This window comes from Callithrix jacchus, chromosome 16 (genome assembly GCF_049354715.1).
Source record: "Callithrix jacchus isolate 240 chromosome 16, calJac240_pri, whole genome shotgun sequence".
Lineage (NCBI taxonomy): Eukaryota > Metazoa > Chordata > Mammalia > Primates > Cebidae > Callithrix > Callithrix jacchus.
This window is the reverse complement of record NC_133517.1, coordinates 32,345,157-32,360,271: the sequence shown is the minus strand read 5'-3', so window position 1 is coordinate 32,360,271 and position 15,115 is coordinate 32,345,157. Positions and strand designations below refer to the sequence as shown.

The 15,115-nt window shown below is 40.0% G+C and overlaps 1 protein-coding gene across 3 annotated transcripts in view; it reads left to right on the top strand.

Moving 5' to 3' along the window:
• Positions 1–15,115, top strand: part of INTS8 (integrator complex subunit 8) — a 57,095-nt gene that overhangs the window by 34,464 nt on the left and 7,516 nt on the right. For all 3 annotated transcript variants that reach the window (XM_078352667.1, XM_035277156.3, XM_078352666.1), the window contains 6 exons: positions 3,842–3,963; positions 8,868–9,052; positions 9,496–9,529; positions 10,439–10,495; positions 10,579–10,640; positions 14,180–14,298. In XM_078352667.1, coding sequence (XP_078208793.1) covers positions 3,842–3,963; positions 8,868–9,052; positions 9,496–9,529; positions 10,439–10,495; positions 10,579–10,640; positions 14,180–14,298 — 579 coding nt within the window. The remainder of the gene's footprint in view (positions 1–3,841; positions 3,964–8,867; positions 9,053–9,495; positions 9,530–10,438; positions 10,496–10,578; positions 10,641–14,179; positions 14,299–15,115) is intronic.

Below are 15,115 nucleotides of genomic sequence, written 5' to 3'. Positions count from 1 at the left end.
AGGCTGTGCTCTTACTCTTTGAAATGGGTGAAAATGCCTTTGAACAACTAGTCTTTGCACTACCGTTTCGGCTTAGCACTTTGTAGTTCACATCAGTTTTTTGGGCGTAGGGAGGGTAAAGGACTGATAGCACTGCATATAATTTTTGTAAACTCCTAACTTATTAAATGTTCAGCAACTTGTCCTGTAGCTTGTGCCTATAAACAGTATAAACAGTACTGAAAATTTAAAAAAAAAACAAAAATGAGGAGTCTGGGTGTGGTGGCTCGTGCCTGTAATTCCAGCACTTTGGGAGGGCGAGGTGGGCAGATCACTGGAGGCCAGGAGATCAAGACCAGCCTGGCTAACATGGAGAAACCCTGTCTCTACTAAAAATACAAAAAATAGCCGGGCATGGTGGTGCATGCCTGTAATTCCAGCTACTCGGGAGGCTGAGGCAGGAGAATCACTTGAACCTAGGAGGCAGAGGTTGTGATGAGCTGATGTCGCACCACTGCACTCCAGCCTGGACAAGAGTGAAACTCAGTCTCAAAAAAAAAAAGGAAAGGTGCTATTGTTTCAAATGGGAGGAACACTAAAACGATCTTTTTCCGCAGGTACAGTTCTTGTCTTTGACTTTGACCAGGCCTCAGTTACGGACTAAGCTATCTGAGTCTGGCATAGCCTCGTGGCTGTGATGTCTCACAGCTCTGTTCTCCAGTGCCGCCGAAAGCGTCAGGGTTGATAGGCATGGTCTCTCCATGGAGAGCATCATCTGCCACCTTTTCTGTTCTCCTTTAAGAAAAAAATTCCCTAGTGTTAGAAGGCCAGTTTTTGGATGAATTAGATGCATGCCCCTCTGTAGAACACAGAAAGGGAAGCACTCTTTTACGTGGGTCTACCTGGCTTTATTATCAGGAACAAGAAGTGATCTTAACTGACAAGAAATTCAACTTTTTAGTTTTTATAGAAATAAGGGGCCAGGCATGGTTGCTCACCCCTGTAATCATTCCAGCTCATCCCAGGCTGAGGCAGGAGCACAGCTTGAGGCCAGGAGTTTGAGACCACCCTGGCAACATAGGGAGACTTCCTCTCTACAAAAAAATACGGAAATTACCTGGGCATGGTAGTGCGTACCTAGAGTCCCAGCTATCATGGAGGCTCAGGGAGGCCGAGTTAGGAAGATTGTCTGAGCCAGGTAGATCGAGGCTGCAGCAAGCTGAGATAGCACCACTGCTCTCCAGCTGGGGTGACAAAGTGAGACCCTGTCTCAAAAAAAAGGTGGGATGCGGGGGCTACAAATTTATTCCAAGACCAATTATATGTCTGGAGAGAGACCTTGACTTTTAATACCTTTGTAGCTAAGTAGGATGCCTTTTTAAAAATTTTTTTAATTTTTATTTTTTGAGCCAGGGCTTCTTTCTATTCCTCCATCTCCTGGGCTCAAGCAAGGCTCCAATTCAGCCTCCCTTGGTAGCTGGGACTACAGGTGTTCACCACCACAACTGGCTAGTTGTCGTATTTTTCTGTAGTGACGGGGTTTCGCCATGTTGCCCAGACTGGTCTCGAACTCAGGGACCCGTTTCTAGATTCTAATTCTCCCTTAAGAATTATTCCTCTAGGCTGGGCACAGTAGCTCATTCCTATAATTCCAGCACTTTGGGAGGCTGAGGCGGGTGGATCACAAGGTCAGGAGTTCGAGACCAGCCTGGCCAATCAATATGGCGAAACCCCATCTCTACTAAAAATACAAAAATTAGCCAGGTGTGGTGGCACGTGCCTGTTGTCCCAGCTACTCGGGAGGTTGAGGCAGAAGAATCGCTTGAGCCCAGGAGGTGGAGGTTGCAGTGAGCCAAGATCGCACCACTGCAGTTTAGCCTGGGTGACAGAGCCAGACTCCACCTCAAAAAAAATTATTCTCTAGTCAGCTGGTATTACTAATCAGAGTGTCAGGTGATGAAGCCTTGAGTGAGAGTGCCTGATGATGAAAGGAATCCTTTTGGCAAAATGTTAGAACTCAATGATGTGCATGTATTTGGGGAACTAATCTCACTTCTGTCTTCATTTCTTCTTCTTCTTCTTTTTTTTTTTTTTGAGATGAAGTCTTACTCTGTCACCCAGGGTGGAGTACAGTGACACGATCTTGGCTCACTGCAGCCTCCACCTCCTAGGTTCACATGATTCTCCTGCCTCAGCCTCCTTAGTAGCTGGGATTACAGGCGTGAGCCACCGCACCTGGCCTGTTCCTTCTTTAGAAGATGATGCAAATAATGTATTTTTATTTTGTTGTGTTCTTATGCATCTTTTTTGTTATGTCAAATCTTTTTTCTTTTGGAGTAAGTTGAGAGTTAAAGTCATAGGCCCTATCTTTTTAGAAAAACTGAGAAATATAGTTACCCTAGAAAAGGAGACGTTTAATAAATCTCCCCATTTTCAGTCTTAACATTGTTATTCAGGATTCATTTTGGTTTCTTTGCCTTTTTCCTGAAGTACATTAAAACCTGATGTTACATACTTTGAGCCACAAAAAAATCACAATATATTAGGGTATATTTAACAATTATTTATTTCAAAGGAAAAATGTTAAAAATAAGCCTGGGTTGTTGTTTTCATATTACTTACCTAAAATTGTTTCTGATGGAGTAAATGTTTGTTGAATGACTATCTCTTATGAGTATTTTAATCAGAAAAAAAAATAGGATAAATATGTCAACTCAGATTTTATTACAGTTTGATTATATGGTTTACCTACTTTGCTATACATGTGCTGAAAGTTTATTCCATACTATTTTGGAAAAGAAGTCTTTTTTTTTTAAAGTTGGGGTTTCACCATGATGGCCAGGATGGTCTTGAACTCCTGATCTCAGGTGATCCACCCACCTCGGCCTCCCAAAGTGCTAGGATTACAGGCATGAGCCATCGTGCCCAGCCAATTCCATACTATTTTGTACTTGTTTTATTTGTGTGATTGTTGTCTGCTCACTTGAATGATAAACTTCTGGAAGATAAGTGTCTACTACTCTTAGATTTACACAAAGAAATGTTGACTCCTAACGATAGGTGATTTTGTTGATTAATGGGGGGAACATGCAAGCTATTGTTGGGAAATTTTGCAGAAATGTGTGAAATGTTAGTATTTTTTTATTTTTATTTTTTCTGTAGCTATTGGTTTTCAAATTTTATTGATTGATTGATTGAGACAGGGTCTTGCTCTGTCATCCAGGACGGCTGCATTGGCATGGTCATAGCTCATTGTAACCTGAAACTTTTGGGCTCCAGAGATCCTCCTGCCTCAGCCTCCCAAATACAGGCACATGTTACCACACTTGGTTAATTTTTAAAACATTTTTTGTAGCCAAGCATGGTGGCTCACACCTGAAATCTCAGCACTTTGGGAGGCTGAGGCATGTGGATCTCTTGAGCTTAGGAGTTCGAGACCAACCTGGACAACATAATGAGACCCCATCTCTACAAAAATGCAAAAATTAGCCAGGTGTGGTGGGACCTGTGCTCCTAGCTACTTGGGGAGGTTGAGATGGAAGGATCACTTGAGCCTGGGAGGTCAAGGCAGCAGTGAACCATGATCACACCACTGTACACCATACTGGGCTACAGAGCGAGACCCTGTCTCTTCAAAATTTTGTTGTTTTTGAGACAAGGTTTCACTCTTGCCCAGGCTGCTCTCAAACTCTTGGCCTCAAGTGAACCTCCTGCCTTGGCCTCCCAAAGTGTTGGGATTGCAGGTATGAGTCACAGTAGCCGGCCAGTTTTTTTATTCAGTTGAACTCTGGGAAAGTGTTTGCTTTGTTCTTACTTTAGTGTTGTGATAGTAATTCCAACCGTTTTCTTCTTTGCTTTTTAGATATTCCTCTTCGTCAAGTTATAGCTGAGGAGTGTGTTGCCTTTATGTTAAACTGGAGGGAAAATGAATACCTTACACTCCAAGTTCCTGCATTTTTGCTTCAGAGTAATCCATATGTGAAGGTAATTAATGTTTAAATAAAAGGATTATTAGGATAGTATTATTATACTTGTTTAACTTTACACTACTTTGGGAACGTGTCTAATTTCTATGATACAGATGATTGGACAAATGATAATTTTGATCGTTTTTGGTAATTGATGCATTTCATCGTGCTCTAATGTATTTTTTAACACCATCTAGTTCATGAGCATGTAGTCACAGATGATTTAGTTGACAGACAACACACTGGTGTAATCCTAAGGTAGTGAGAGCTTCACTTTCTTTGCTTTGGTTGCTATAGTCATGCTCTAGAACTGATGGATGCCATCAGGGATGCTCTTCTTGTTTCCGTTTGAACACTGTACCCTCCTTTAGAATTTTACCCTTCTAAGTTTGATATGTCTGAATCTCTAATGAGTTTGCTATTAGTAATTATTCCTCTAATGAAAGAATTAGTGGTAATTTGTTTATTTCATTGTCTTAATTATATCCTTTGCAACCTAAAGTGCTTCTGAGTACAGAAAATATCAAAACTAAAGAGAAACTGGAGGTATTTGCTAAGATTATATCTTTGATATGTTAATACTATACACACTCTGAATAAGTAGTGGACTTTCTCGCTTTCTGGTCTTACAATTAAAAAAATAAAACATGAGATCTCACATAGTAAGTCCCTCTCTCCCTTTTTGGGTATATTTGGTCCTTCATATCTTCTAATTGTTTCTAATTGTTGGTATTACTTTGTGTTCTTTGTCCTTATTTCACCAACTTGTCTTTAATGATACTTAATCCTTTAAATCTGTTTATCCAGGAACTCTTGTAAAACTGTACCACTTTGTAACATTTGTGTTTGGTTACTTTTTTCTTCCTTCATATTTCATGTTTGTCCTTTTAAAACCTGAGCTCATTTCATTTGTACCCTTTGAGGATTTATTGAGAGTTTGTAGATTTCTTCAGTTTTCCCCCCCTTTTTGTTGTCTTTACACTTGCTCAGGAAAATTGCTATACTTGAATTAGCCTTTTCTTTGAAGTTTCAGACATTGAATTATATCTATTTCTTTTTTTTTTTTTTTTTTTTGGAGATGGAGTCCTCTCTGTCGCTCAGGCTGGAGTGCAGTGGCACCATCTCGACTCACTGCAACCTACGCCTTCTAGGTTCAAGTGATTCTTGTGCCTCAGCCTCCCAAGTAGCTGAGTTTACAGGTGTTCACCACCACACCTGGCTAATTTTTTTTTTGTATTTTTCATAGAAATAGGGTTTTGCCGTGGCTGGTCTCTAACTCCTCACCTCAGGTGATCCACCCACCTGGGGCCTCCCAAAGTGCTGGGATTACAGGCATAGCCACTGTGCCTGGCCTGAATCATATCTATCTCTTTAGTGAACTTTCTGGCATATGAGTTCTTAATATCTTGGGCACTTGTCTTATTATGCCCAACGGTCTTTTCTTAGCCTTAAGAAAATCAGATGAGGGAACCATTTTGTTCCAGTGTTACTGTCATTTGCATGTAGAATTGTGTAGCTTGTTGCCTAGTGCTAAGACAGTGTAGTAACTTTTCTCTTTACCTCTGGCAGTGAATTCTGTGGAGCTGTGCAGCAGGAGAGATAGGCATATGATTGTGTAATGAATGCTTGAGGGTCTGCAATGTGTAAGGACACAGGAAATTGTTTTGTAGGTTGCCTAACTCTGGGAGAGGCTATCTCACTGCTTCCTGCAGTTCCCCTGTTCTGGTCCAGAAGAGGAAGGATGTGTGGTGACTTTGTTAAAGAAAAGTCACTTAGGTGTCTCCTCGTGTCATTTGGTGGTTAGGGTTTTGTGTGCCACCTTCCATACATAATTGGCCTCACTGCCTTGTTAATGTCAAGGAAAAAGGAATTAAGTTTAGAATGAGGGATCGTGTTTTGAAAAAAATACAATTTGGATCAGTTTCCATTCTTCCAATGTAGTGTGGAATACACACGACACACACACACATGTAGGAAAAAGTCTGAAAGGATATTAACCATTATCTCTGGTTAATGGGATATTAGGTGATTTTAGTGTTTTATAATTGTTACATATTTTCTTAAATATGTATTATATAATCACAAATAGGAACAGAAAATTTGTAAGCATATGACTAAAATACACCCTTTTGAAATAACATGAAACTGTCTAGTGTGTCCCTTAGATGAGAGTGGGAGGCAGTGCCACATAATGGGAAGGGCACAGGATTTATAGGCACTTTGCATGGTAAAAGTCTAGGTAGCAGTAGGAGGGGTTGGCAGTCACAGTGGTGCTAGTGTAGGCTAAAACCTTAGGTTGTTCATGTGGCCTGCCAGGCCTCTTAAAGTGTGCGTGCTGCTTCTCCAGGTGCAGCTCTGCTGCCCCTTGACCTTCCAACCCTGTGCTGGCAGCACTAGCATGCCCATGCCATGTTTCTCATTCTGCACCTGTGCACACGCTGTTTGTCGTCTTAGCCTGAATGTCCTTCCCAGCTTTGCCTGTTCGTGTGATTTCTCTGATGCTTTCTCATGTTCTTTTCTGTGTAAATAAGTGACTTGCTTCCTCTCCTTGCTGCCTTTGTACTGTTGTACTGATGCTGCTGCTGTTGTACCGTTGAGGTACTTCTTTTATGGTGTTTATGCTGAATAGTAAGTTATTTGTCCACTTGTCTTCTCTATAATGAGCCGCTTCAGGGCAGTTGATTTTTATGTTGTGCTTTCCATGATGCCTAGCACATATAGGTGCTCAAGAATGTTTGTGGAATTCAATTGGTTTGGGGCCTAAGACCTCTGAAAATTCTTTTTTTTTTTGAGATGGAGTTTCCGTCTTGTTGCCCAGGCTGGAGTGCAATGGTGTGATCTCAGCTCACTGCAACTCCTGCCTCCCATGTTCAAGTGATTCTCCTGCCTCAGCCTCCAGGGTAGCAGATTACAGGCGTGTGCCACCGTGTCTGGCTAATTTTGTATTTTTAGTAGAGATGGGGTTTTGCCGTGTTGGCCAGGCTGGTCTCGAACTCCCAACCTCAGGTGATCTGCCCGCCTTGGCCTCCCAAAGTGCTAGGATTACAGTTGTGAGCCACCGTGCCCAGCCCTGAAAATTCTTTTAAACTTACGTAATAAATTTAATTACCTAAAGTGCAATAAAATATATTAAAAAATAAATACATTTAGTGACCTAAAGCATGTGATCATTGACAACAGCAGATGAGTTTGAGCTAAGAGCTACCGTAGCCCTGGCATTACACTGTAGTAAATAGCTGTGTATTGTGATCCCAGTTGTCAGAGAAGAGTATGTTAGGGGAGCATGCTGGATGAAATGTCTGCTAGGCTATTGGTCCATGTCCATTCACCTAGTATAGGTAGGGTTTTTATGTTATTCTCACTAGCTTTGGAAAGCCACAGTACTCTTGTTAATTTTCATGATCACAGAGTTGCGGCTATGGAGAAGAATGTCCTTGTTCTTAGAAGATGTATATGGAAGCATTTAGGGCTGAAATGTGCCTAACTTAGTTTAATATGGTTTAACAAAACAGTTTATGTTGATATATAAAGCAAACATGGCAGAATAGTCACAATGTGTCAGGTATTTATTGAACTATTCTTTTGATTTTTCTGTTTAAAATTTTTCATAATAAAAAAATGTGGGAAGAACTGCCAGTTTTTGTCTTTATCACAATCTTGCCACCTCCGTAAAAAAGCGACTGTAAGCAGTAGGGATCCCTAGAAAACTTTATAGGTCCATTTTCAGTAGGAACCAGGGGTTCCTGATGAATTCAGAATTGCTCACTACTTCACCCTCTACAAGAGGCATGGGGTATAAAAGTTAATATGAACAGGGCTAAAGGGGCCCAATTCTGAATTTGGCTGGGTGCTGTGGCTCATCCCTGTAATCTCAGCACTTTGGGAACCTGAGGCGGATGAATCACTTGAGACCAGGAGCTTGAGACCAGCCTGGCTAACATGGTGTGAAACCCTGTGTCTACCAAAAATACAGAAATTAGCTGGGCATGGTGGCACATGCCTGTAATTCGAGCTACTCAGGAGGCTGAGGTACAAGAATTGTTTGAGCTTAGGAGGCAGAGGTTGCAGTGAGCCAAGATTGTGCCACTGCACTCCAGCCTGGGTGCAGAGCAAGATCCTGTCTCCAAAAAAAAAAAAATTCTGAATTTGATGTAAGTCAGTCTTTCTCTGCTTTTTGCTTTTAGCCTTTCTACTCTATTTCTGGGCGCTCCCTACATCTTAGGCGAGCTTGAGGCTGCTTTTATTCACATCAGTCACTTTGTGTAACCTGTCCTGCCTCACTTCTACCTCCTCAGATGAGCAGAAGCTTCATTCCCAATTGCTACCAATTTTCTTAGAGAAAAATTGCTTTAAATCTGTATCTCTTATTTCTGCCAACTTCGGTTTCCTTATTCCTTTCCTTATTTTTCTCATTAAAACAATTTTTTTCAGTGATTAAAAGCTGTGTGTGTGTGTGTGTGTGTGTGTGCGTGTGAGAGAGAGAAATCTAAGCATTATTTTAGTCTCACCCCCTGAGCTTTTACTATAGTTAAAATCTTGGTGTATGCCTTCCATTACACCTTTTCTTTTTTCTGTGTAACTAATGTGGGATCGTACTATGTGTATTTAGCAACTTGTGTTTTTTTCCGCGCTTGATAAATCATCTGTCTCTTTGCATTGTCTCATTTTCATTTTCACTAGACTATAATTGTTCAGAGACAAAGTTTGTCTGCTTGAACCAGAGGATCTTTCTCAGATTCAGATCTGTCAGTAGACAGCGAGCCCCGAATTCTTCAGTTGTACAGAATGCACAGCATAAAATAGCTGCGCTTAGTCTGTCTGGGCAGTTGTTGCATCTTTCCTCCAGTGTGCCTTGATAATAGAACTAATATGCATGACGTTATAGATTATCTTTTGTGTATTTTGTTTTCCATGTTATAGCTTGGACAGCTTTTAGCAGCTACATGCAAAGAACTTCCAGGCCCTAAAGAAAGTAGACGGACAGCCAAAGACCTTTGGGAAGTTGTTGTTCAAATTTGCAGTGTATCCAGTCAGCACAAGCGAGGAAACGATGGCAGAGTTAGTTTAATAAAGCAGAGGGAATCTACGCTGGGTATCATGTATCGGTATGTATTGGTATGTTTCTGTCAGTTGCATTTGAGTTCTTACTATTTATGCTATTTATTCTATTAACCTATTAAAGGTTGATTTCAAGAACGTCAGCTTTTATTCTGTGCATCATAAAGATGGACAGTCTTAGGAGTTCTGTAGTATTCGTCTGTGATGCACCTGTGTGCCATGGCCACCTTTGGAAATGTCTTTATATGTCATTTTAAGAAATCATTTAATCAACTGGAATTCAAAATCAGCAGTGTTTCAGGTTGGATAGTATTAAAGAGTTCACATGTGATTAAAACAGGGAAGAAATGTTACTAGGTTAGTATAACAATAGACTATTACATTCTTTTTCATACTTGCACAATTGGAGCATTAAGAATAAACCTTCACCTGTAATTTTCTTTCTTGATTTCTATTAATAAATGTGTATTCAAAAATTTTTGTTTTGTAGGAGTGAACTGCTTTCTTTTATCAAAAAATTACGAGTAAGTTTTATTAAAAATTGCTCTAATTACCGTTGCTGGTTTTTGTAGAATATGACTAAAAAATACTGGTTACTTCAAAAACTGATTGAATTATTATCTTTTTTAAGGGGGTTTTTGTCACCCGAGCTGGAGTGCTGAGGTGTTTCACTCCATCTTCTAACTCTTGAGCTTAAGCAATCCTCCCACCTCAGCTTTCTGAGTAGCTGGGTTTGCAGGCACGTGTCACTATGCCCAGCTAATTTTTGTTAGGGTTGAGGTCTCGCCTTTTTGCTCAGGTTAGTTTCCAGCTCCTGGCCTTTAATGATCCTTCCTTCTTGGTCCCTAAAAATGCTGGGATTACAGGTGTTAGTCACCTTGCCTGGCCTCTAGATAAATTATTAAAGTAACCTGTTAATGTGCTTTTCTTGAGTGATCATTATTGGTGGGTGGGGTAATCTGATTGGAAAGTTTGTTTTACATTTACTTTACCATGTTTTAGTGAACAGAGCAGGCATTTCTTTAAATTTTAAGGAAGTCTTCATGATAGGGGCTAGATGTGTGAAGCCTGGCTTTTTAATTTTTGCTTATTAGGATCAATACTATATTTACTTACTAGACATAACTTAGGTTTCATCCTTTGAACATTATTTTAAGGAATAAAAAGTCACTTAAGAGTCAGGTGAGGAGTTGAGCTTGGAGATAGCACCTTAAGACATACATTTAATATGCTAATTTTATGTAAATTACATACTGTGATTTCCCCACCCTATGCAATTAAAAATAAAATTGACTTTTAGTTTGCTCTAAAGCAGATGCTAAATTTAAAAAAGACAGGGGTCTTTTAAAATGCTTGATGTCTGTGAGGTTGACAGGAGAAATATTAAATAAATACACACACTATTTAAGGATACTGTGTATTCTTTCTCATAGGAACCACTGGTTTTGACTATTATTTTATCACTCTTTGTGAAACTTCACAATGTTCGGGTAAGTATTTAATAATTTCATTTAAAAAAGATTGGAAAGAAATTTCTTTGTAAATCATACCTTTTTTCTTTTTCTTTTTAAAGGAGGACATTGTGAATGATATTACAGCTGAACACATTTCTATCTGGCCATCTTCCATTCCCAAGTAAGTAGTGGTATCGCTTATATTTCATTGAATGAGTTATGTATTTGGAAACAATTCTGACTAGTATAGATACCCTTAGATAATTGTATTAAAGGGCCAGAAATCTAAGATTCTACAGTCTTTGTGTTTCTCTATTATGATAATTATCTTCCTATAAATTGTGGATAAGGCATAACTCTTTTTTTTTTTTTTTTGTGACTGAGTCTCACTCTGTTGCCCAGGCTGGAATGCAGTGGTGCAAGCTCCGCAACCTCTGCCTCCCAGGTTTAAGCAGTTCTCGTGCCTCAGCCTCCCAAACAGCTGGGATTACACGTGTCCACCACCACGCCTGGCTAATTTTTGTATTTTTATTGGAAACATGGTTTTGCCATGTTGGCCAGGCTGGTCTTGAACTCCTGACCCCAAGTGATCCACTCCCCTCAGCCTCCCAAAGTGCTGAGATTACAGGCAGGAGCCACCACACCTGCCCTAGCATAACTGTTAAGCAGGAGTTAAGATTTATTAGCCTTAGAACAGAAGATCTAAGTGGTCCTGATTAATTGTCAGTAGAATTGGAAAATTGGGGCCAATGAAAGAATGACTTTCTATGAGGTTTCCAGCATCTTATCTCTTTTACAGGTATCTGTTTGAAAGTGATTTGTTTTTTCATAATTTTTTGTATGTCTCATCTAATGCTATAATTATCAAAGGCTCCCAATCTCTTTTAACTTCTTTAGTTACTTTGAGAAATATTCCCTTTTGCATGCATTACCTGAGAATCACAGTAAGATGATGGGGGGACTTTTCTTAGGGGAGGAAAAAGTCTTCATTTACTTGAAGACATCATTTTCATTTTTCTTTTCCCACATGTAGCAACTTCTCATGTAGGGGAATCCACTTGTTTCCTCACAAATGTTTTTCCTCCCTGCCCTCCCTCTCAGTCTTTTTACTGTGTACATGTCCAAGCCTTCTGCGGCATCTTTGAAGAAAAGATTTTGGTGGGTAGGCGAGCCGATAATAGAGTAACAGTAAAGAATGTGCTTCCATCTCGGCCTTAGAGATTGGAAAAGCGCTCTGTCTCATCCAGGGATTTGGAGGGTCAGAGCAGGTGCCCCTGCCCTTCACTTACTGAGTCTTGTTTCCCAAGGGAGCGCCATGCTACATGAAGCATGCATGTGTGCTTCACAGCATTTGAACTGCAGAGTCTGTATGTTTCTGATTTTTATATAAAAATCTGTTGTTAGATAGCAATCAAATAATCAGGTGGAGACAGTTTTTCTTTTTTTTTTGAGATACAGTCTTGCTCTGTCGCCCATGCTGGAGTGCAGTGGCAAGATCTCAGCTCATCGCAACATCCATTTGCCAGATTTTAGCGATTCTCATGCCTCAGCCTCCCAAGTAGCTGGGATTACAGGTGTGCACCACCATGTCCAGCTATTAATTTGTATTTTTAATAGAGGTGGGGTTTCACCATGTTGGCCAGTCTGGTCTTGAACTCCTGGCCTCAAGAGATCCTCCCACCTTGGCTTCCCAGAACTCTGAGATTATAGGCATGAGCCACTGTACCTGCCAGTTTTGCAGTTTTAATTGTTGGTTTCAGTGATTTTTTTTTTTTTTTTTTTTTTTTTGAGACAGTCTTACTCTGTCATCCAAGCTGGAGTGCAGGGGCATGATCTGGGCTTACTGTGACCTCCACCTCCCAGATTTGAGCACTTCTCCAGCCTAGCCTCCTGAGTAGCTGGGACTACAGGCATGTGCCACCACATCTGGCTAATTTTTGTATTTTTAGGAGAGACAGGGTTTCACCATGTTGGTCAGGCTAGTCTTGAACTCCTGACTCAAGTGATCTGACACTGCCTTGGCCTTCCAAAGTGCTGAGATTGCAGGCATGAACCACTGTGCCCCGCCCAGTGGTTGTGTTTTTTAGCCTCTGTAGTATTACCTCAGTGGCCTAAGTTTAGACTGTAATGATTGTTTTCCAATGTGTTTATAAATGAGGCAAAAGAATCGTTTATCCTAGGGACTCTGGGCCAGGCTCATGGGGTTTGAGCCCCAGCCTTTCTGCTTAGAGGATCTGACTTTCAGTAAGTTGCTTTCAGTGCCGGGTTTTCCATCTCTAAAATAGTACCTGTCTCAGAATCGTGGGGATGAAATAGTATGTTTCCTAAGCTACACATTTAGAATAAAGCCTGGTACATAGTAGGCTTAACTATTATCATCATGAAAAAAATACTTTAATGTAAATTGACCCAAAGAAAACAAAATATGACTGAATGTTTGACCAGAGAAAGTATTTCTCCTGAGTGGGCATCTATGGATTTCAAGAATAGTGGGAATGGCACTGGATTGAAGATTACTTTTTAAAAACAAACTATTTGATGTATAGAATTCTTAGACTTAGAACATTTGTAAACATTACAAATGTGCAGTGGTGAGTTATGGTAAACTCTAACCCCTCAGGGCAGCAGGAGCGCCTTGTCTAAATTCACCTTGTAAATGATAGAGCCACGTGTCGGGATCCACAGTCTATATTCTCTGCCCCTGTGCTTTACTGCTTGTAGGAAGCAGGAGCAGTTAGCAGTTTCTTGGGTGCCAGCCTGGCTTTTCTCCTCATAGTTCCACCTTCTGACTCTGTACCTCAGGGTGTCCACATTTAGCCAGGCTCACAGTAACCTTTTTCTTGATTCTTGGGGGCCGCCAAATGCACTCACATGATATACTTGTCTGGTCCCTCACCCCATTAAGGCACCTGAAACATCTCCTCCAGGGGAGTCAGTAACTCTTATAAGAAGCCGTAAAGTGGCTGTAAAGCCACGTGGCAGCATTGTCAGTGTCTGAGTTGTTGATTTTTTTGTGGCTTCTCATAGTAGACAGAACTTAAAAATTATTTGCGGGCTAGGCGCAGTGGCTTATGCCCATAATCCCAGCACTTTGGGAGGCTGAAGTGGTCAGATTACCTGAGGTCAGAAGTTTGAGACCAGCCTGGCCAACATGGTGAAACCTTGTCTCTACTAAAAAAAAAAATTAGCTAGGTGTGGTGGCAGGCACCTATAATCCCATCCCAGTTCCTCGGGAAGCCAAAGCAGGACAATCTGTTGAACCTGGGAGGCAGAGGTTGCAGTGAGCTGAGATCTGCCACTCTAGTCTGGGCGATAGAGCAAGACTGTCTCAAAAAAAAAAAAAAAATCATTTTGGGGAACTTTTACGAGTCTCTCTTCTTTTGTTGCCTGTAAATTTTGCTAAAAACAGAGGTAACAATTTTTGTTTTATATGCTTTAAACATTTGTAAAAGATGCAAATTTACTTTCTTGGTGCAGTCTTGTCTACCTTTGACAGAACAAAAATCAGATTGTTTTCAACCCCTCATAAAATGTTAGCTCATCACACTTTCTTAGACTTAGTTGGATGATAGTTCTTATAATAGATTTCCTCCTAGTATTTAGCATTATATTTATGTTCACCTAAATTTTGACTGAATCTTTTTGTATTTAATAAATACATGCTTGGAATTTAAAGTTGACTTTTAAAATGTAGATTAATGTTATGTGTCTTTCCTTTAGCCTCCAGTCTGTGGACTTTGAAGCTGTGGCAATCACAGTGAAAGAACTAGTTCGATATACACTCAGTATAAATCCAAATAACCATTCCTGGTTAATTATCCAGGCAGATATTTATTTTGGTAAGTGAGATGTTTGGTTGCTTTGTGTTTTGTTTTTGTAGCACTTTTTGAAGTGAAAGTAAATATATGACACATTTTATTAAACTACCACTGCACTACTATTTTATTACTATTAAGTTTCCTTGAGATTTATTTGTCTTTAGTAAAATTAAAGCAGTAAAAGTATTTACACTTTTTTTAGTGTAGAATCTTTGGTCCAGATGCTTTTAATTTTATGTTGACTACGTTTATTCTTCTTTTAAAAAGTAGTGAATTTAAAAAATCTAATCAGTAAAACATCTTTAAGGAGAATGAGGTTTTCTTTGCAAAATTGCTGGTTAGAGATTCTAAAATCTCCAGGTACACTTGATCATTATTTGTATTCCTGAAGATACAGCCTAACTCTCCCCGTCACCCGCCTGCTGGGTTATATGTTATAGCGTTTTCTCACTTGATACGAAATTTTCAATGCTTTTGTAACTCTGCAGAGCAAATGAAATTTCTGACTAGTGTTATTTTAGAATCTGTGTTTTAGGAGTTGGTTTTTGATTTAAAAAATTTTTTTCTCTCATGCTCCTTAAGTGTTGAATTTTTTAAAGCCAAAGTTCAAGATGTGAAGATAAAAGGGATAGTGTGCTGAACACCCATGTGTCCACCACCCAGCTGCTAATTAACAGTCATTAGCTCATGGCCAGTCATGTTTCATGTGTCCCCTTTCTCACACCACTCCTCTCTTCTATGGATTATTTTGAAGCAAATACCGATTTAAATGCTCATTTCCACCCCAGCCCCCAAAAGAAGCTATCAAATTCTTGATATCTGTCAAATTCTAGATACC